General features: G+C 35.8%; 2 protein-coding genes across 3 annotated transcripts; one reads left to right on the top strand and one right to left on the bottom strand.

Annotated features, from left to right (window-relative positions):
* Nucleotides 1-2,137: 2,137 nt before the first annotated feature.
* LOC135642181 (cyclin-C1-1-like) lies at nucleotides 2,138-11,277 on the bottom strand. Of its 2 annotated transcripts, XM_065158099.1 has the most exons (9): nucleotides 11,120-11,277; nucleotides 10,915-11,021; nucleotides 8,922-8,961; nucleotides 7,256-7,300; nucleotides 5,371-5,489; nucleotides 5,135-5,264; nucleotides 3,164-3,208; nucleotides 2,588-2,735; nucleotides 2,138-2,485 (listed from the first exon to the last, which is right to left on the bottom strand). In XM_065158099.1, the coding sequence occupies exons 1-9, from the start codon at nucleotides 11,149-11,151 to the stop codon at nucleotides 2,360-2,362; spliced, it is 792 nt and encodes a 263-aa protein (XP_065014171.1). In that variant the 5' UTR covers nucleotides 11,152-11,277; the 3' UTR covers nucleotides 2,138-2,359. The 2 variants fall into 2 exon arrangements, with proteins under 2 accessions (XP_065014171.1, XP_065014172.1); XM_065158100.1 differs by lacking the exon at nucleotides 7,256-7,300.
* Nucleotides 11,278-13,489: 2,212 nt separating this feature from the next.
* LOC103990803 (wound-induced basic protein) lies at nucleotides 13,490-17,598 on the top strand. Its single transcript, XM_009410073.3, has 2 exons — nucleotides 13,490-13,614; nucleotides 17,324-17,598. Exons 1-2 carry the CDS (start codon nucleotides 13,541-13,543, stop codon nucleotides 17,394-17,396), a joined length of 147 nt encoding a protein of 48 aa, XP_009408348.2. The 5' UTR covers nucleotides 13,490-13,540; the 3' UTR covers nucleotides 17,397-17,598.
* Nucleotides 17,599-22,588: the final 4,990 nt, after the last annotated feature.

The following is a 22,588-nucleotide window of genomic DNA, read 5'->3' as shown; positions in this document are numbered from 1 at the left end:
TAGATCGAATGTTGCTTGCACAAATCAGATATGCACGATGAAAATTCTTTGTGATGGCGATTGGATTAGCTTTCTATCTATCTTTTTGATGTAATATGCTATTTGATTGTTCTTCAATATTTATAATATGCGCTTTATTGTTTTGTTTCTCCCAATGTCTCTTCTTACATTTGTGTGGGTTCTCTCTCAACCTCGACAACCAATGCATGCCCCTCTCGAAGTAAATTTCCTATAAAGTTTGTACCATTTGCAAAAGAGGAGACATGTTGGGGAATATAAAAAACAAGTACTCTTGGCTTAGATGAGATGAAAGACAATGCCCACTTTTGATTATGAATGATGAGTTAGGACCCTACCCAATCATTACTCCCATCTCCCAAGATTTCCTTTAGATGGAGTCATGCAATTATATTGTACTTGGTTTCATACAACAATATGGATCATCATATCATTGTTCATCTTCATAACTTCTGTTCAAACGAGTATTTCTCATTACCTTCTCTATTTCTTAATTCTTAAATTGACTGCCAAGAAGCAAATTCACATATTGTTCAATAAACTATCATAAGATTCAACTATAAGGGTCTTTTGTCATCATTGAAATCATAAAAAGTTAACATGTTTAATTAAGAATTCTTATTAAGAGTATTTAAGAATATTTAAATCTCTTCTAACTACTGCATATTTGTAGGTCATGGACATACATATTCTACTATGGTAATAGATATGTATAGCTCTTTAAGTGTACTAACTGACTCATTCTCACATATATGGAAGGGTGATGGATGAAGATGGCACACTGTGAGGACATGAGTGTCTTTGAAGCCAGTGAAAGCTTCCACCATGATTCCAAGAAACAAATTCCAGTTGCCCTCATCATCCCCACCATGCATGGATTGAAGTCCTATTGGGGGGGGTACTCAACCAAATCAATAAATCATGGATTCCTTTCCAAGTGTTGTTGGACTTTAAGGGAGAGGACACTGCCCTTTGTTCCTAGTGGGGTCACACTAAAACACTTGGGTCACTCACTACTCATGACCAATGTAGCAAAGACATTATTTCATTGGCTTGTGGGACAGTACTAGGAAGAATACATACAGAAAAGCATGTTGGAATCTATGTCAGATCAATTTGCTGGGTGGACCTGATGCTTTTACATGTTCTAATGCCAGCTTGATCATTAATGATCTGGTTATAAATCTTACCATGAAGTGATATAGCATGAAAGCAATGGTGGTGTCACTTATTTTGGTGAAAAATGCCAATGCTAAATCAAGGATGACAGATATAACTGGGATCCAAAGAACATTCTGTGATCTGCATATCTTTGCTTTCCATCATCATAGAATCCAAGCACACACTATTTTGTGTAAGATATTACTGAAGGTTAAATGAAGAACAATAAAATTCATAAAGTATCAGAAGTATATATATATATATATATATATATATATATATATATATATATATATATATATATATATATATATATATATATATATATATATATATATAGCTATATTAAAAGTTGAACAGATTAAGTGTGATTAAGTCAACTAAAACATAAATGAACTTAAGATGAGTCGATCATCAGAGGATGTGAAAAAACTAAATAAACTCCTTAAGATGCACCAAAGGTTGAGTGAATTAAATTAGAGAACTTACAGGATGAGTCAACCATTACCTTGGAGTGTGTCTGTTTACATTACCTTTCATTAGGATGCTACTATTTGGGCAGACTAAATCACCCCTGCAAACTATAGTAATGTCAAATCAGTATCAGAATAAAAAATCAAAAATAAAAAATCATATGCATAGCACATGCTAGTAATAGCACTCACCATAGGTGATCAATGTATTTGAATCAGGAATAAATCAAGAATGAATGGTTTAAGGGTAATGCGTGGAAAAAAGAAACAGTGGCTGATATATTTAGGATGCTCTCTAAATTTAAATCTGTAAGTTGCCATAAGGATAGAGTTTGTTCTTTGTTACTAAACTGATGGATGCAAAATGACATTGTGCATGGTAACCCAATTCAAACTAATAGGATGGTTTCAGGGTTAACAGCATTGTTCCACAAGCAACCAATGCCTGCTAGACAACACAAATGAGAACGTATCATCAACTAGGGTTTCAGCAAAGATTTAAGTTTCACTTGAGCAATATAAATATAAGCTACTTTTACAAGTCACAAGGATTACATGTCCTCGAGTAGTCAAATATTGGCACATCAGGCCAAATACATATCCATAGTTTTAGCCAACAGATACATATATCTGTATCTCCAATATGGCTTTTCAGATTGCCCTATGGGTAAGTAATTGCACCTCCAATATGCATTCATTAGCACCAATCAGGGTTTTGCCGCCACCTTGTTCAGGGCTGCATTGATCCTGTCCTCCGGGATGAGGATATTACCTTTGGAGTCGAGCCTGCAATACTCGAAGAACTCCAATATTTCCATGGAAATATTTTTGACCTACAAATAGCAGTGCAGCATGTGGGATTTTAATTTCAACAAACCAATCAGACTCGCAGAAGCAGTTGGGTGAATCTATAAATGATGATCAGCAATACTTACAATGTTCATGTCGACACGGAGTTCCTCAAACCATGTGGTCAAGTCCTTGTCTTTGAGAACACAAGCAATGTATATGCAGGCTAAAGCAATCATATGGGGAGGGTGTATAAGAATCAGATCCATCTTGTAGGTATCATTTACAAGACCCCTGTTTGTTTAAGGTATAGAAGATCAGAATGCGTTCCCCTTTCATTAAACAAAATGCATACGCACATGTCAAGGAATAGCCCATATTATTAAAATTTTAAATTTATTTTTCTTTATCTCACAACTATTGTTCCAAAATTGCTATAAGAAAATAATACCATTGGTAATCTGTATAGCCTGTATATTAACTACTAATGGTCTCTGAATCATTTTGGGTTTATGTATTTACGAAAGGCAAGTTCAATCATGCACCAGGCATGATGAAAAGGTTTTTTTGTTTTTGTCCTATCCAACTAAAGTGCACTTACTATCAAAGAGAGAATATTTACTGCTCTAACATTGGCACTCAAGCTTGGGTTGAGCTTCTTAAGTGAAAAGAAACCTATACAAATTAAGCCAAAAATTAGCATATTGAGTTTAATTGCTTACCAGGCAACCTGGGTCAGATCTGTTATACCAGCATCCTGCAACAACCTGTCAAGTAAGTCTTGATTTTATTCTTAAAGCTGGATTGACCACACAGTTGTTTTGCAAAGTTATACTGTTTAAAGAACTTGCTCATTTGAAGGAACACTTAACTTTCCCCTTTTCGCTTCCTTTTTTTTTCTAATAAGGCATGCAATATGGAAAAACTATCAAATTAAAAGGTACCTTAAAAATTGATATAAAGGAACTTAGTGATAATACCAAAACAATTTAAAATTTGGCTTTATGCTTCTGAACAATCAGTAACTTACAAGACATGCATCCGATAAATTTTCATGTTGCTGTGAGGAATTGAAACCCTTTATATCACTTGCCACATATGTCAAATCACAGATAAAAAACTTCAGTAACCATTGACTTATCAAGAAATAGTGCAGGGTTATTTTTCTGCATGCACCGAGGGGAAAGAGGGAAAGGGAATTCCTGAAACTTAACCAATTTCATAATTTCTCTGGAAAAATAACATGATCCAACAGAAAGTCGGGTGCATCAACAAAACTAATAGACCCATCTTTAGCCTAACAAGCTTGACTTCTCTTTTGGAAATTATGTCCTTCACTCTATAGAACCATGAAAAAGTTTAAGCCTGTACGAAAATTTTCTATCATTCTGTCATGATGTTCCTACCATGCTGGAAAGCCTAGGATTTATAACAGGTGATCTCCTCCTAGCTTAGAATAGAGCTTGTGTGAAATGTGAATCACTTACCTACTAATATTTTTGATGATGCAAGCAGAGTTGGAGCACAGAAATTAACTGCTACACCTTAATGGCAGTGTTTGTTTTCAAATTTATGTGAATCTAAAGAAAGGGCCAAGCAGAACTTAGACATCATGGAAGGGACAAGTTCAAAGAAACCATTACGATCAATTTAACATTGTTCATTTGATAGTGGCAGAAAGTACGGAAATCTAAACGAAAGCAGCAAAAGCCAATACCAAACTAGAGGTTTTTTACTTCTGATAGGTAGGCTTGCTCTCCCCTGGGCCAATAAGAGACAGTAAAGGCCAAATTGTGTTTAATAGACAAATGCCTTCAACCTATCAAAACAATAAGCAACAAAAAAGAACTTATCCGAAGTGCAGTACCACAAACTCTACCACCAATCTTAAAACTTCAAATCAATCAAGTGGATCTCAGTCTCTCCATTATTCTTTCTGATTCATCTTGTAATGTTGATAATATTGTAAAAGAATAAATGTTTTATGTTATGTTCTTATTCAGTAATTTCTTTGTGCTAAGAGCTTATTCGAACTTAATTGACTAATTCCATTGCATCAAGGTTCATTAATTAGATTGTATAACATTCACCTTTTATTCAATAGTTACAAGATATGTTGAAATTTTCAACATATCTTGCAACTATTAAATAAAAGGGGAGTTATACAATGTAGTTAGTGTACCTTGATGCAAAATTAATATTATGTACATCGATCCTTCCCAGAGCCAGATTGGGGAACTCTTTCTGTCAAACATATTCAAATCAAAAAGATTTTGCTCGCTATGCATGAATTAACCCCCTAAAAAATCAATTCCAATTTACTCGGATCTATTCAATGTAATCCACATACCATTATATACCGTAAATTCAAGTATCATATCTTCTATATACTAGAAAGCCAGCAATCAAGTTAAACAACCTTATCTCTTATGATTATGCAAGCTTCTATCAGATACCCTTAATTTTCAAGATATTTAGAAGGGGATACTTAAACAAAGCACCTAATCCAAAAGGTATAATCTAACACAGTCTTATATACACATGATTTGAGACTCGAACAAAGCTTACTATGAGAAAACTATGGTAAATAACCAACATATAACCTAAGTGTCATATAATGATAAATCACATAATGCCAACAAAATCTATAAAGAAATTTTTTGAACAGTTCAGTGATATAGACAAAAACTTACTGAAGGAGTGGACGATAAGGGTGAAAAACAACTAAATAATAATCAAGGGCTTCCAGAACCTTCATTTCCATTTCAAGAATGTCCTTGATTTCAAAGCGGTATTTTTCATCTGAACTTGTTGCACCTGCATCTGATATACGTAATTCATAATAGGTCACCGGAACAATAAGGGCATAAGAATAGTAATGACCCTAAAACATTAAATGGACGATATGTTAACAAAGATAAACAATTACACATTTTTTTGATGTAAAATACAAGGAGTCTAGCCTGCACGGTGCTCTCCTCTACTTTCGATGCCAGGTACAAGCAAGTTGGTGCAACTAGGCGCGGATCATATTCGGTCATGCTCTTCCTGCACACAGAAAGCAAAGCAAATAGCCAATTTCAGAATATCTACCACTCTGAGCTAAGCATAGGATTGCTTGTGAATGCTGTAAATGAAAATATTACATACAGTAAGAAGGAATATTTTAATCATCAACTTGAAGAAGAAGATTCATAATAAGGAAACTTTTCATCAAATGAACTTTTCTAACATTTCGTCAAATACATTTAACTATTCATCAGACTTTTGCATTATTTGGGTCCCACAGGCACCTGTATTAATGGTCCATCAAATACACAACTAAATTTACACCCTAAGTCCTAACTAAAGTTGTAAACAATAAAATATTTGTTTAGTTGATAATGAGGATGACTAGCGCAGTTCAGTCAAAAAATGTAGACTTGATCCTCCTACCTGCAATACTGTGAGTCTCCAACTCCTTACTAGGAGACTGAGATTAGGTGTCCAAGTCCTTCAGGATTCCATATGTTGTTTGCTAGATGCAGTAATGGAGATTGCAAAAAACAATGTTGTATTGAGCGCATACAGACTCGAATCATATGTGAATTATGCAACATGATGGAAGACTAAGTGGCTCAGGTGACGTAACAAGGGCTCTTTCAAACATGACTATTGCAAAGTCGCAATCTTCAAACTGCTCTCTAACAAGTCCAGATGAGCTCAGAAGAGGGCTGATCGATTTCATTTTAGGTGACATAACGTAGCAATAGCTTCGCCAGCCAAAGTATAGAACTTGAGGCCTTCCTGTGCTTTTAAGTATTGCAGACCAAGTTTCAAATTATACAGGACAACAGTTGTACTGAGTTACGTAGAGATCCTCAGGTTTACCAACCATCTCAACTCATTTCCAATTGATATTATTATTTTTTAAGAAAATCTTCCAATCCAATTTCTTTAAACGAGCTAACCCAATCTTGTGAACCTTGGAATCTTTAGAAAAATGATAATTTCGTGCTTGAGGCTCCTATCAATGACTACTGTCTTTATGTCTGAGGCAGGAAGGGTAACGGGCCTACCTATCTCGATAGGACACCAAAAAGGGCGCAGTTGAGTGGTTCCATATTACCAAGCCAAAGGGCAGAACTTCTGTACATGATCATAGTATATCACATGTTCTCATTCTCACAGCATTGAAGAGTACCTATATAAGGTCTCAACTTTGAATTAATGTAACATAAAACCTATTAGTCTGAAAAGCACCATGCAAAGCAACATAAGTTCACAGCCTAATTGACAACAAGTAAAATCTCTATTCAAGCAAAGCAAAGAAGTTATTTCCATCACTCAACCAACTGACACAAAAGTCATATAGAAGAAACCATAACTTTCCAAGATTTCCATGAATGTGAAACCATGCCTTGCACATTTCAACAAGACTCTCACTAGTATTTTTCAAATTATATGACTTTCACATTGATTAGAGGACTATTTCTAAATCTACTTAAACTGTATGAGATGGATTTTGGAAAAAAAAAAAAAGATCAACCAACTTATAATATGTAATCTGTTCAACTAACCAAACACCAACAGAACTCACACTGAGCCTGCACTACCTAGATAAGATTCAAAAAAAGATTCTTAAAATTTTCCAAGGCATTTCTAGATAACCTATTAACAGATCTGAATATGTTTTCTTTTAGTCTCAAATGGAAGTAACAAATGTCTTTCCATGTTCTCTTGAGAAAATTTATCTACAGCAATTATAAGTTGCAAGAAAATTAAAAATGCCATGGCATATCAAATCCCTAAAGTGGATGGGAATTTGAATATACCTTGTATACACACGTCTGAGATATGTAATTGCAGTTGCTATAACCCTGAAATTAATGTAGATTATTAAATAAGAAACATAAAGATTCAAAGCTAAAGCCATAATACATAACATCATGTAAGCCTTCAATTTAAAAGAAAAAAAATAAATTTACAAAAAAAAAATAAGTTTTTGCTTATATTGACACTATCAATGACTACTTTCTTTATGTCTTTATGTAACATATTTCTGTAAAAAGTAAAAACTATCATTTTTATGTGGTTTTATCTTTTACAAATCAATGACTACAGTCAGACTTTTACAGCAAATCCTACACAAAATACAAACTATACCTGTTTTTCTTTGTTCCCTCTCTAGACTTATTTGTATTTTCTATCCTTTTTTGATGGCATTACTGCAACAACAAACTTAGTTTCTATTGTGCTATATTTACTGAATGCTGCATCTTAATTTTAATTAGTTAAGATTCACCAAAGTACCATTTGTCAGGGATGGTATCCAGATTCTTCATTAATTTCAATTTCTTTTTGTGTTGCTGGCATGATCAGCTAGACAAGTTTTGGCATGGCTTGGGATGCTGAAAAATGTCACTAAGGCAGCCAACCAGAAGGCCTAACACAGGTCATTAATCACCAGCCTGCTACCAATATCATGGAGGTAAAACAACTCGTGTTTCATCTATTCCACAAAACAATGATTAATTTATTTTTTGAACTAAATATATAAAAAAAGGTAAATGGAATTAAATAGATTTTGTAAATATTTATCATCAACTGTTTGTTATTAGGGATTTCTTTGCTAATGAATCATGCTAAGTTAGCAGGTTAGATGCATACAAGATAGTTTTTAATATTCACCCTGAAACATAAAAATATATCTATTTCCTTCTACTTGTCAACATCTGAAATTCAACCCCTACAAATCTTAGTAACTTCAAACCACTAAAGGTCTTAGTACTATTTAATTGCTACCATATGCATATGCTCAAGAACAAACTAAAACATATAAGTAGACTAAGTAACCATCATGAGAGCAGCATGTCATTGTGACACTGCATGATACATGCTTGGAACTAGCAAGTTACCATATCAGCCCTATACAAAAACGATGCTTATAGCAATGGTTCGCCTTACTGGTCCGTATCAGTACCAACCAGTTATCGGTACAGTATGTACCGAACTGTACCAAGCATATTGATACATGATACATGAGAGCGTACCGATGGTCTCCTATCATATTGGTATGTACCACCCTCACTGAGCGGTACAGTGAACCTTGCTTATAGCTATCCTAGCAAGCAACCGTATCAGCCCTATACATAGTGATGCTTATAACTATCTTGTTATCTTTGTTGTCATAGTATTATCAAACCAAACTGGGTTTTCTCCTTCAGTTGCCACATTAATTGATAATGGGACACCAACGGTGTAAAGCAGCCTGTTGATTACTAAAATGAAGATAGCCAAAGAGTGTCCATAAATCCATATCAAAAGGTGAATCTTAGTTTCATCAACCCAAAAAAAGGTTCAGAAATGGATATCAAAGTGACAAACTGACATAGATTAAGTGGTTGGCAAAAAGGGAAAACCAATATCTAACACATAAGAATCCACATCAAATAGACAGTTTAAATACATAGAGTAGGTAGGAAAGGAGTAAGACCAAACCTTTGCCTCACTTTAACTTGTAAAGCCAACTTCCAAATTTCTGAAAGAAAAAAAACATGTTTGCTATCAATTAGAACAAAAGAAGTTCCAAAATACAAATAATTGGGACATACTTGTGAAAAAAGTAAAAGAATATTATTTCTTTTTAGAACAATAATCAAATTTTGGTCAATATGATTCCAATAAAACAAAAAAAAGTGTTTAGTTGATGTAATAAGTGAACTATCAACAGTATTGGACTATAAAATAAAACATAGAATAGACTAATCAAACAACAACAACAAGGCCTAAATAGTATAGAATAATCAAAGAGCAAAAAGAAAAAGAAAAGTCTCTTAGGAAAATTGCTAAATACTAAATAATAGAACCTATTTAGATAAACAAACATTTCTATATATTAAATTATAATCTTTTCCTGGATGAAATAACATAATGAGTTTCACATATGTCAAAATTACTCCCTTAAGATTGCTTGCCCGTTCCAAAGGCATTCTTAGACATAAACTCCTAGTTAATTTGTTCTCACATAAACTTCCTCAAACAAAAAATAAAAATTCTCCTATATTACTCATCCATTAATTTCATTTCTATAAAAGAAAAATGATGGATGATTCTAATAGTCATTTTCACATTAAACTCACTACCAATGGTTTCCATTCCATGGCAAAGGGCACATACTAGTAACCTTTTCTAGCATTGTATATTGTGTCGTGTTATACTAGCACTAGTCCAACCATGTGTCAGAACAGTTTGCTGCATGACAACCCATGCCGGGCCAATCCTTAGTCACCATAATGATAAGATTATTGTTTTAGCTCCCAAAGGTGTTAGTGAAGCTAGTGCACAAGGCTCCCGCATATGTAGGGTATGGGAGGATCAATGTATGCAGCCTAACCCAATAAAGAGATTGTTTCGGAAACCCAAACACTGATATTTTAAATCGAAAATGTTTGTAATAAACTATGCAAAAGAAAACTAACATGGTTCAGCCAATGCCCATACAACGTAAAAAACTTCCACTTTCAAGAAAATTGATTACAAATCTGACATTAACTATTCCCTAATATGTCTCTCTCTCTTTTTCACTCGCAATCTCACTATGTCACAGTTCCCCTAAGATACACCACACCGTGACCACTCATGACTTTGCAACACCTCAAACCTCAATTATTGCGTCACACAAAGAACCAGTGGCCTCTAACATACTACTCATACAGCCACATCTAAAGTAAAACCAGTCGACTATATAATATTTTAAATCCTGACAATGCTAGGACTGACAGTCTTAATTTGAACCATCACATCACATTAGTTTGACACAAATAGGAAGAAAGTTGCATATAGCACCTTAATAATGTACAAAATAGATAAGCCATACTCCTCAACCCTCCCCAGTGCCGTAGTTATCATGAATTGCTGATTACTGCAGCTGCAGATTTTCAAGTGCTAGAAAACATAAAATATGGTGTAGATGTCATTCCTATAGGAAGTGTGGAACAAGGATCTTCATTTTGAACCGACAGGTACATACCGGCCAATATTTACAGGTTCGAGTGTGAATTGAGATGCGGACCGCCCATTTTCGGAGGGTCAGGGTCCAATACATGGCTTATTTCCAGGTAAGCCTAGTTCTTTTTTCATTAGAATAATGTTTCGCCCAGCCCAGCTCTCTTTCTCATGCAATTTCTCTATCTCTCGCGCTCGCCTCCCTCACGCCGGCTGCTATCACCCGCCCGCTGCTCGTGTCACCCGCCCGTCTCTTTCGCATACGTAGAAAAAAGGCATTCTCCGTATCCCACTGCTCCAAGATTATTTCGATTCTCACGTAGTGAGAAGCAAATTTCACAAACATTTCATATAAGTGCCGAATCAAAACAAAGGTGACACCATTGACCACTCCAACAATCAAGAGGATTCAGGGAAGATAACGAAAGCAAGAAAAACCTAGAAATCCGAGTAAGGGGATGGGAAGGGAGAGATGAGATGAGCTTACGGAGGCTCATGTGGATCTTGATGAGCCGGAACTCCTCCAAGGTGACGCCCTTCTCCTTATCGAGGCGCTGGACCACGTCGACCTTGTCGGGGTCGAGGAGCTGCTTGCTGCCCAGATCAATCCAACATAAATGCATCATCGAATCGAGAAAGGGGAAAGAGATCGGAAGAAACATGGACGGGAAGGAGAACAAAGAATGAATTACTAGTGCGACGAGGTCCAGAAGTTGGCGGCCATCTCCGGGGAGAAGGAGAAGAAGCGAATTGAGATGGGATGCGGGAAATTTTCTCGGAGCACAAAATAGGGTTTGCGATGATCGATAAAAGAAGCAACTTTCCGCCCTTTACCAACGGAAGAAATAAGATAAATAGTGCTTTATAAATATAAGAACAAATTAAGATTTCTTTGTAGGAGTAATGAGGCAGTTAATTAATGTTACTTAAAACAATGAAAATTGTAAATTATTAGAAAATATTTAGTACTCATAAAAAAATAATTAAATAACCAATAATCAATGAATATTTTAGTATGTGTTAAAAGAAAATTATAAAATATTTTAATTTTATATTATTAAAAAAATAAATCCAACTAAAAGCCGAGATTGATACGAAGATGATATCATTGTTGCAATCAATAAAAAAATAAAAACTTCTTTAATAATTTATTTTACTAATTATATGATTTTTATTCTTATCCTCCCATTATACTTATAACATTAAAAAATACATGAAGATACCAACTGAGTTAATTAGTAAAGATTTTATTATATCATTGCATGATCCTTGAGATTATATAGTTTCACTCACAATAATATATATATAAATTTAATTTTCATCCTTATATTATTATAATCAAGAGCGGCACTAAGAGAGAGCGTAAATTAGTGCAACTAAAAAATTACTCGTTTCAAAATTCTTCGATTAAACCCAATTCCGATGAAAATCATTTCGTAAAGATTTTAACTTGAAAGCATATAGGAGCGTAGAGAAAGTAAAAAGGTAAAATAGTTTACAAAAAAGGTAAATTGCTCAAGACGAAATGCAAATCAAAATTTAGAGTGGTTAGGTCGTTGTGACTTACATCCACTTTCGGATTCCTCCTCTATCGAGGTCATCGGTATCCACTAATGACCTTCCTTCAATAGGTGAAAACCAATCACCTTTTACAGTGCTTTCTCCTTTTCATGGGTTTAGGAGATAACCCTTACAAGTCTCACACCTCTCTTTGAATGATCTCTAGAAAGGGAGGAGTACTCTAGCACTTTTACAACACTTTAATACTTCAAAGACTGCTAATACTTTCGTGTCCTTTCATGCAGAAAAGGGTTGGATATTTATAGGCCCCGATGACTTCAAAATTGAAGCAAAAAATATCACATTTTCGGATTTCGGGATACTCGTGGTACCACTATAATTACTGGGCGGTACTACCACCTACCACCTGACATTAGGCGGTACCACCGCTTGACAGAGCTCGGAGACCGTGCTCTGGCGGTACCACCGTCGACAGCATTAATTGTAAGTGATACCATCGCCCAGAGCTCTTGGGAGACCGAGTCCCGGGCGGTGCCACCGTCGGCCGTGACTTTAGGTGCTGAGTGGACTGTTCAACCAGCCTAATTCAGCCCTGTTAAGACCCAATTGGCCCCTATCTTAGTTAGTGGGATTACCTCACAATCCTAACTCAACTAATATACTAACTATGATTAAGGCAACCGATTAGTTCGGTATGTTGATTTCTCTCGGTGATCCTCCGGTGAACTTCTCGACGAGTCTTCCGGCGCGCTTCCGGCGAACTCTCGATGAACTCTTGGTGATCTTCCGACAAGCTCTCGGCGATCTTCCAACGAGCTTCCAGCGACGAACTCTTAGTGATCATCCGACGAACTCTCGGTACATCGTCTGAATCTTCGATTCCGGCTCATCATTTGCTGTACGCCTTACTACTACCGTAGTTAATCCTGCACATTTATCTCGACACATAGATTAGGTCAAACAACTTACCAATTGATTTCATCATCAAAATCTAAGATTCAACGTATATATATTATATATATTATGTGAATTTTTGAAAAAAAAAATTCTTGTAAAACACTCATATTCAAAAATTTATGAAACAACCGTTTTTTTTCTTTTTTTGATCATTCGAACAACTTTATTGATCATCATCTTTACCTTTGTCATTACTTTTGTTAAAACCCAATAGTATATAATGATAGTGTTCATCTAAAGCCTGATGTGAAATAGTCTTGCACGTGTTGAAAGGAGTGATCAGCCCTCGCACGAGGGATATAGACAATGGGCGGTGATTGGTCATCATGCAAAGCTACAAACGAACACCATATAATGTTACAAGCATATGAGAGCGGCCCCACACACTCAAAGGAGGCAATGGGCGACGACGAGCTATCGCACAAGGGACAAAGTGGTCTTTTCATATAGTCAAAGCTTCATATATATATATATATATACTATGGGCGACGACGAGCTATCGCACAAGGGACAAAGTGGTCTTTTCATATAGTCAAAGCTTCACATATATATATATATATATATATGAAGCTGTCAAACCCCTTTGTCGTGCAATAGATTACGCCCCGTGGGAAGGGATTCAAAACCCTAGCGCCATGATCTACGACGTCAACTCCCCTCTGTTCCGCTCCTTCCTAAGCCAAAAAGGAGGCAGCGCCGCCGACAAGCGGTAACGATACTCCTCTTCTTCTCTGCATACCCGTGTCGCTGCTTTGCCACTTCGACGAACACTGTTGATCGATGTATGAAAGATGAAAGGTTCTTTTTCCCCAGAAGATCCAATCTTTTGCGGGCTGAATAATCTTGGATGTGTGTGTGTAGTGGTACAGTGGTAGTCGATACTAGTTAGAGTCTTTTATTCGATTTGGTTTATGATTTGTGAAGGGTAGAAACATGTTATTGCGTGAGGTACCTCTTGGGATTTATGTTCCTCAAGTTATGGGTTGTGTTCCTCAATAACTGAACGAAGGCAATGGATTCACCCAACCTACAAGTCTTAGCAAAAGTTCCAATTTAATACGTTTGAATTAGCAATAACTGGAACTTGTCTTCATTTTCTTGAGGAAAAAAGAATAAGAATGTACCAGTGAATGACTGAGCAGGGCGCAAATGCTGTACTATCTCTGTATTTGAGAGGAACCTTTGCATTATAGATTAATAGTATAGCTTAAGGCTAAAGCTCAACTGAACTATAAGCACTTGTTGATCTATTTTCAGAATAACAGTTAATAAAAACTGCGAGCTAGAAACACAGAATAAACACTTACAGGGGACAGAATGGTACCTTTTTTAATTTGTTCTTCCGTAGATGAACTTCTTTTGCTGATATGGTTTTCTGACTATCAGCATAGGGGCACCTTTTCACTTCAAAATTTATAATTCCGGGTCAATCTTCAACTTTGCTTTTCCTCTATTCTTTACTTTTTTATCCTTTTAGTTGATTATGAAAATATTTAAAAATAATTTTTTAATGACTTTCGATTCTCCATGAAAGCTTACCACGTATATGTGGGGCTAGCTTTAAATTGTATGAACTATGATACGTCAAATCCAAAATTATTGTGTTGATTATTTATCCATTACAAAACTTGATGACAAATTGTGAGTCAATCTAGGAAAACTTCAGCCAAGTTATAGACTTCGAAAATGAGAAATTGCTCATTGGGACATGAATTTCAAGTACTTGCAAATAAGAACCCTGAGGCCTTTTGCTATTGCAGAATTAAAAAGTAAATAAGTTGCATTTGACTCTATATTTTCATCACTTGGGCGTACAATTGTAGTTCTAGTTACTCGAGGCAATGTACTTTAAGATTAGTTTTATTTGTATATATTTCCTTTCAACCATCCATTATATTGGATGGTAAAGCATCTCTTTGACCTTTCAGGAGGCTTGGGATTTTTCTTTCATGAAGTTGCACATTTTCCTGTCATGGAACTACGAACTTGAATAAATTTAGTGAGTCTTGTATCCGACTTGTGCTCTACAATAACATTGTGGCCTTGTGGCTTATATTGAGGGTCTAGTTTCCCTTCTCAAAAAATATAATATCCTTGTACTCTTAGTACTTCCTCTTGTCTTTGTTGTGATACACTTGGTTGAAAACCAATGAATAAGAATTGGACAAACAAGTCCCTTGTTTGAATACTATTGGTGTCAGTCCTCTTCTTTAAATCAATTTTCATCATCCAGTTCCTATGTAACGTCTATTATAATGAAACACTAGTCACATATAATTTGGCATTTTAACTTTTCCTCCTATTCCCTTTTCTTAATTTTAATATTTTTTCCTTGACTATTAAACTCTTGCTTGCTCTTCGTTTTTTGTCATCTACTGTTGGTTAGTAGTAACATAGAGAATTATCTGATTAATGTTTGTTTTCTTTGGTGCGTCTTCTGTTGAATTTGATTTAGTTTCCAGTCTCTTCCATCTACTTATTCTGTGCTCATTTTGTTATGCAAATGCCATTATGTATCTGCATGAGTTGCTAAATATTTATATGTACTTTTATTTGCTGTGATTGATGTGTGGTCCATTACTGGATTGGTGATGTATGAACTGATATCATCATATTGTTACTGAAGTTCTTTAGTTTAGTAACTGATATTTACCAGTTTTTTTCTTGCGTATTTGTGCATTATACTCTATTCTATGTAGTCATGTCTCAAAGATCATACCTCTTGGAATCATTCTGGTGTCCCGTATTAAGTAATTTCAAAATGGATTGAACTTACAGACACAGATATCAAAATATTGTTCCAAAATTGTCCAGTCCGATATTTTATTATTCTGTTTTATATTTTAGTTCTCTTTTACTACAAAATATAGTGCTGTGAGCACACTGCACTTGTCAAATGATGTAATGATGCAGTAAGAGGATCATTGCATCCCTATTCCCTATATTATTTACTAAATGCCTAGCTGAAAGTTCAGCTTCACTTCTGAAAATAACTGGGAATACAGTCAGCAAGCTTCACTATTAGAAATTTTTTTCCTGGAGATTTTTGTATCATTTAAGGATATACAGAGAGAGATAGAGAATTAATTATTCAGTTTTGCTAATAAAAATATTGAGTATACTGCTCGTCCATCTGCTTTTTATGAATCGGTATGAAATATATGCAAGTTGATATAATTATGACATATATATGAAATGATGACTAATAAAGAGTAAAACTTAAGGAAAAAATGCATGCATTATTTGGGAAGGAAGTTATCTTTTCATGAGCCAGACAGTTGTTTCCATTGGTGTTGCTTCTATAATTTGAAAGTGGCAGTATTTGATTTGAAGTGCTTTCCTGTTGAGTGTCGAAGTGTCATCTATATTATTTGAATTTTATGTGAAAGGATGAAAAAAATGAAATGTACATCTATTTTATCGAAGTCTTATATTGTAAGATACAAGGGAAATAAATCTCCATTGGGGAAAGCCTCTGACTGCATCTAGGGGTAAGGAGACCCTCTGAATTCAATGCAAGACCTAGTTGATATCGCTGTCATGGCCATAAAATTACAAGTTTTCTTCAGTAAAAGAGGTACTACCACTAGTGGTACTTTAGTTTATGAGAAAGGTTCATAACAGAAAAGCTTATACTTGGTGGCATCACAGTCTTAGATGAAAAGAGAAACTCACAAAGAGAAATATACATATGCCTAGCTGTCTCCTATTGTAGCTCGCACGATGTTGATATCGCTGTCATGGCCATAAAATTACAAGTTTTCTTCAGTAAAAGAGGTATTACCACTAGTGGTACTTTAGTTTATGAAAAGGGTTCATAACAGAATAGCTTATGCTTGGTGGCATCACAGTCTTGGATGAAAAGAGAAACTCACAAAGAGGAATATACATATGCCCAGCTGTCTCCTTTTGTAGCTCGCACGATGTTGCTATCTATATAGAGTTTCTTATGTATTTCTTGGATGGGATTTTGGATCAGAAGTACTTCCAATTGGAAGTGCTTTTAACTGGAAATACTTCCGAGTTGTCGGATGTTGTTTATGTATCACACAGCTCCATTATTCTCTGAAGTTGTGGAGAACATAGCATAAAAAAGACAATTCTTTTTTGGTAATTTAATAAATGCTGCCATAGCACTTCTTTTGTTTCAGATCGCATTATCATACCACTGTCTTGTAAGATTTTTGTAATGGAAAATAAAACTGAGACATGCTCTATGTTTCTCTATGCAAGTATTGGTAATTGCATATTTCATGTAGACCTCATTAGATCGATTTGTGTCTTGTAACATTTCCAATGGATTCTTTCTTCACAATTACGCTTTTCTCAAAAATCTTTATGATTGGCTAATAAAAGACTGTTGTCTGTCAAATGTCCTTAATTCTCTCCAAATGACGGAACTCTTTGTGCCTCTATAGGAAATCTGAGGAGCAGAAGCCAAAGGAGCAGAAACCCAAGGCGAGCGAGAACAAGCCTGCGATGACAGAATGATATGAGTTGCGTGACAAAGATGGACTTTGAAATGCATATCTGAATAGTGATCTCATCTACTTCTAGACTTGCAACCGCTTTCGGAATGCTTCGATCTTTGGTGTGATAAACTTTTTTTTTTTCCGAATTCCTTTTCAAAGAAAAATTATATGCATGTATGGAATAGTTTTCTATTTCTTTTTTATTTCCATAGGTTTCCTTAGTACAGTCTTGCCATCTTAGAACCTTTCTCATTTTATCGAAGCTATACCTACTTGCTCACTAAAGAAAATATGTATTATCCTATCTTTTCTAAGAATTTGACAAAGATGTGTTTATATCCTACAATCAAAATTTGTCTCGCGACAATAATTAACAACAACAAGTCATAATGTTTCAACTCTAAAAGTGCTTAAGATATATGCTCATAAGATTTGGTATAATTTATGTTATCCAACACAATAATTCATTTTCTCATTCAGACTTATGGTGGACATTATTGGTGTTATGAAATTTGTCAGAATGGATCAAATTGACAAAAAAATGATCCAAATCCAAATCAATACATGATGAATTTTGCATGGTATACTGATTGTTTTCCAATCTTTGATTCTTCTAATACATGTGATTGGATTATTAGTATATTGTAGCACTAAATTATCATTTCCTAAAAACAAAAACAAATCATTCAGATTCATGTAACAGCAACAAAAAGAGAAAAGCTTTGATGAAATGGGACTAAACATTGTAGGATTAAATTTACACCCTCATGCCATGCAAAACCTTCCAAGCTTTCCTTACAGTGCCGCAGCCAAACCAAGGGAGCTGCACCTCTTCTTCGGTGATGACACCAATGCATCCCTTCAAACCAATGCCCTCTCTGTCTGTACATTCTTCCATCTCACCAAACCAATACTTCCTTAATATACGCATCATCGACCATAACATCTCACCACTTTCCCCACCCTTTCTCCTTATTCCACGTCCCTCACCGAAACACCTCTCGGATGTCGCCACGTTGTCCGGTATAAAAGTTGGGTTGGCTACATGAAGTGCACTCGATGTTCTCACTGTACCTGCGCAAGTAATGATCACGTAAAAGAAGCCATCTCATGTTGTATTTATTACATGTAGCCAACAGCAGTCCATCGATATGGTTGTGCGGCAAAGTAGCCACACGAGCACAGATGGACGGGAGAAGTCCTGCTACGATGGAGACGGAAGAAGAGGAGGCCACGCCGGAGCTGATGCAAACAGCAGAGCTGGTGGAGGAGGCCATGAGCGACGAGATGAGGAGCTTGGCGGCGCGCATGCGCGAGGAGGAGGAGGAGGATGCAGTGGTGGCAGCGGAGGATGAGATACTGGCGCAGATCGAAAAGCTGGTGAAGGTCATAACACAGGTGAAAGAACAGATGGCAGTTGGGTCGCAAGAACACGAGGCGGAGAAGAGGAAGGGGAAGAGGAAGTTGGAGGAGGAGGTGGAGGTGGAGGCAACGTGGACTGTGATCCCGGTAGAGGAGGAGAAGGAGACAGTGGAGGGGAACAAGAAGATCGAAGGGGGGATCGTTAAGGTGGAGGCGGTGATCGCGCCGGCGTGGCTGCCACCGGAATGGCTGGTGATAACCAGACGGAGGAAGTCGGGAAGGAGCAAAGGAAACAAAGACAAGGTTTGGTGCTTCTCAATCATTCTCGTGCATTCTTCGTCTTCACCAAATGTTCTTCTCGTGCATGCTCAATACATACATTCTTCTTCCTTTTCTTGATCAAAGGTTTCCCATATTATGATGAAGTATTATTATTTCCTTTTCTAAATAATACATAATTTTCTTTTCCTTTCCTTTTGAAATAAACAAAAAAAAAAATTGAACTAATACATTACTTCTTCTTTTCTTACTAATGTCTTCCTCTTCTCACTAACATCTCTTTTCTCCCTTTTATTTTTCTCTTAATATCTTATCCTCCGAAGACACTAGCTTCAAAAATCTAAAAATACTTCTCAATACTTAGTTTATTCAATATTTTATAAGTTCAGTGACTTGAGCTTTGATAAAGGATTTTATCAAGCACATTTTTTACATTCTTCTTCTTTTTTACATAATTCACTTCGAAGCCAACTCGACTCGATCAACTTGATTTGGATTCAATAAGATACAACATTAAATCTTAATCTCAGCTATCATGATACACGTTTATTATTTTAATATCTAAAAAATAACAATCTCATCACCATATCTATCCTTACTATTTGACTCTTCGATGTATCCTCTATCTTTACAAAGCAAGATCTGGTTGACCATTGTTATTGTAATTAATAAGATAATAAAACTAGTCTCGTCATTAGCAAAGAAATGTTATATATAGATTTTTGAAATAAAATCTAATCCAATATATCCTCATCATTTTTTAAAATATAGTTCATTTAATAAATATAGACAACTTAAAGCTTATAATGGTTTAAACCATTATTCCCTTTTTTTCAATGTGATAACACAATTGTCATTGCTTTGTTTATTCATGATTTTAGTTTTAATGACTTTGAGATTTGAAGAAGGACCTCGTTGGCCATCCTCTTATTTTCCATAATCTACTTCAAAGGACATCTCAATCAACTCGACTCCGAGTCAACAAGGCATGTCACTACATCTCGATTTGAAGCAATCTAATGTATATCTATTTGATTTAGTAGCTTAAAATATAATCATCTCGTTACCTCGACATGTCTTCATTGTTTGACTCTATGATATAAAATCACCTCCGTAAAGTAGAATCAAGTAGTCCCTTATGATTATTTATAGCCGATAAGACAATAAAGGCCTAAACGATTATTCCCTATTTTTTCTCTATGATGATAGCATATATGCCTATAAGCTTAAGGAAAGGGCAAGTGTCAATATATATATATATATATATATATATATATATATATATATATATATATATATATATATATATATATATATATATATATATATTCACAACTTCATTTGGCACAAAAAGTCAACCCTCCCAAAAGTCAACTTCATTTGAGAAATGTTTCAAAGTCAAACTCTCTCACACACAGACACTGAAACACATTATATTGTTTCTTGAAACATCAAATTAGGAAGATCATACAAAGATTATATGCATGCTTGTCTTCATTTAAGAATCTAGTTTGCTTAATTTTCTTTACATGGACTACAACATGGATTTGAAATACTATTTCTTTTCCTTTTGTAGTACTACTATTCGCCCATCACTATGAGGAGATTTAGGTCGCGAATTGAAGTCGAAAGCTATATTTCGATGAAATCATCAACCATAGCTCAAAAGAAGGTGTGACTCAATCAAATGTTTACAGTTTTGCTTTTCTTATTTTTGTGACTCATTACTATGAACAATTCAGGAAGATGAGAATCCACCATGCAAATCTGAAGGTTCAGGAAATCTTCACAATACTCCATTGATCCAACAAGTTGGTGACTGGTCATCGGGCAGCACATCCACGGAAGGTATGAGAAGAATAAAGCTAAATTCGCGCACACATCATATTGTTTGTGTTATGTTGTTAGCTTAATTTGATCCTCATGAACTGAGATATTATATATCCAATGCTTAAGAATCAACCTTACTTTGCATGTCTCCTATCGTAACAAACTTCTCTCTCGTTTAGACATATCTCATAATTTTGAGAGGAAGATAAATTTTTTTCGGTTCCAAGTGATCTTATTACAGTCCTTCCGATATGATATCATATGCATCTCAACACAGTGGCAATAGAGAAAACCTACCTCTACATGCAATCAAAACATTGATGTTGTTGAGAGTGGGTCCGAAAAACTCTTTCTTTCTCAAAAAGATTTGATTAAGGGTTTTACGAAAGAAATCAAAGCGGCTAATGATGCATTGGCTCCACTTTGATTATTGAGCTTGGAAAGTTAATAAAGAGACATATGTTATACATTATCATTGAGCACAGAGAAATGATTAAAGAGTAGACAGAGATGGTGAAGATGATTATACATTATCATTGAGCATCACTGGTTTGAAGTCTCCTTTTTTTCTTTCAGCTACCAAAAAGATGATTTTTTTGAGATAACAAAAAGGTTAATTTAATGTTAGAGCAGATTAAAACCAATAACCATCAAATTACTGATCAAATCACACATAGCAACATACAAAATAATAGCTTAGTGACAATTTCATGCATGCATTTCCTACTATTTGGCGCTTCCTAATGTCATCTTCTTCGATGTGAGTTCGTTTGACAGATGACAACTCCACATCGGCTAAAAGGCTTCGTGTGTCGTCGGAACCGAGCACAGTGTCTTCTGACTCCGAGACGACAGTGTCACAATAGAGACCCAAGCAATGGTAGAAAGAGGCTGCGTTTCATGATCTGATGTTGGTTGTTCATGTCGATTTTGTGGCAGAGTAAACGACCGGCGATTCTTTCTTCTCTCTTCTCTCTCTCTCTCTCTACATCTCTGTATTTATGGCAAAGTGGAGATCAATCGATGTAGTTCTTCTTCGTCTTACAGTTGATCAATGAAATTAAGCAGGGTTTGGTCCTCCACTTGTTTTGGGATTTTTGCTGCACGTATGGTTCTACTTCAATCTTTGATCTGCATCTTTGCTTTTCTGCTTCGAGTGGCCAATTCTCAATCTTGTGGAATCACAAAAGAAACTTGTGGTTAACAATCCAATCCACCAAACAGATATCCTTGATCATTTGCTGGATCCTGCAGTGGATCTTGTGGTGATGCTTATGATCCAAAGAGAGAACAGCTCAATCTAATCCGAAGAGTACCAAATCCTATTCGACTCCATCATGTGAACCCCCAAGATTTAGAAGCAGGCAGAAGAGTGAGCTCCATCCACAGGTGGATCCGTCCTCCAACTTGCAGTGCACCACTATTTTAGTGCCATAAGTTGCTTGGCCCTCACTCTTTCAGCAGTGGTTAGGGGAAGAAAAAGGAATCGAAAGAGGATGAGGAGTAGCTTCTCTATTATATTTGTATCTCGGTCATTCAGTGAAATGAGGACTGTAGAAGACAGGCCAAGAAACACCAGTCGGTAGGTAGGAGAAAGAGAGTAGTGCCCCAATATTGACATGGTGGGCTCAGAATGGCCTACAGATTTAGCTGCATGGTAGGTGACAAACCATCCAATCCTTCACGACATTTCCCCCTCCCTCACCAAACTCGGTTCACTACTTCTTTTGTATGGGGTAA

The sequence above is a fragment of the Musa acuminata genome, chromosome BXJ3-7 (assembly GCF_036884655.1).
Source record: "Musa acuminata AAA Group cultivar baxijiao chromosome BXJ3-7, Cavendish_Baxijiao_AAA, whole genome shotgun sequence".
In the NCBI taxonomy this organism is placed as follows: domain Eukaryota; kingdom Viridiplantae; phylum Streptophyta; class Magnoliopsida; order Zingiberales; family Musaceae; genus Musa; species Musa acuminata.
This window is presented reverse-complemented; position numbering and strand designations above follow the sequence as displayed.

Coding starts and splice junctions, on each gene's coding strand:
- LOC135642181 (XM_065158099.1), bottom strand. CDS start 11,151: ATGGCCGCCAACTTCTGGACCTCGTCGCACTA. Junction 5,490..7,255: donor CTCAGACGTGTGTATACAAG/GTATATTCAAAT, acceptor TTCTGTGTGCAG/GAAGAGCATGACCGAATATG. Junction 3,209..5,134: donor CCTTATCGTCCACTCCTTCA/GTAAGTTTTTGT, acceptor CTTACTTGACAG/GTTGTTGCAGGATGCTGGTA.
- LOC103990803 (XM_009410073.3), top strand. CDS start 13,541: ATGATCTACGACGTCAACTCCCCTCTGTTCCGCTCCTTCCTAAGCCAA. Junction 13,615..17,323: donor GGCAGCGCCGCCGACAAGCG/GTAACGATACTC, acceptor GTGCCTCTATAG/GAAATCTGAGGAGCAGAAGC.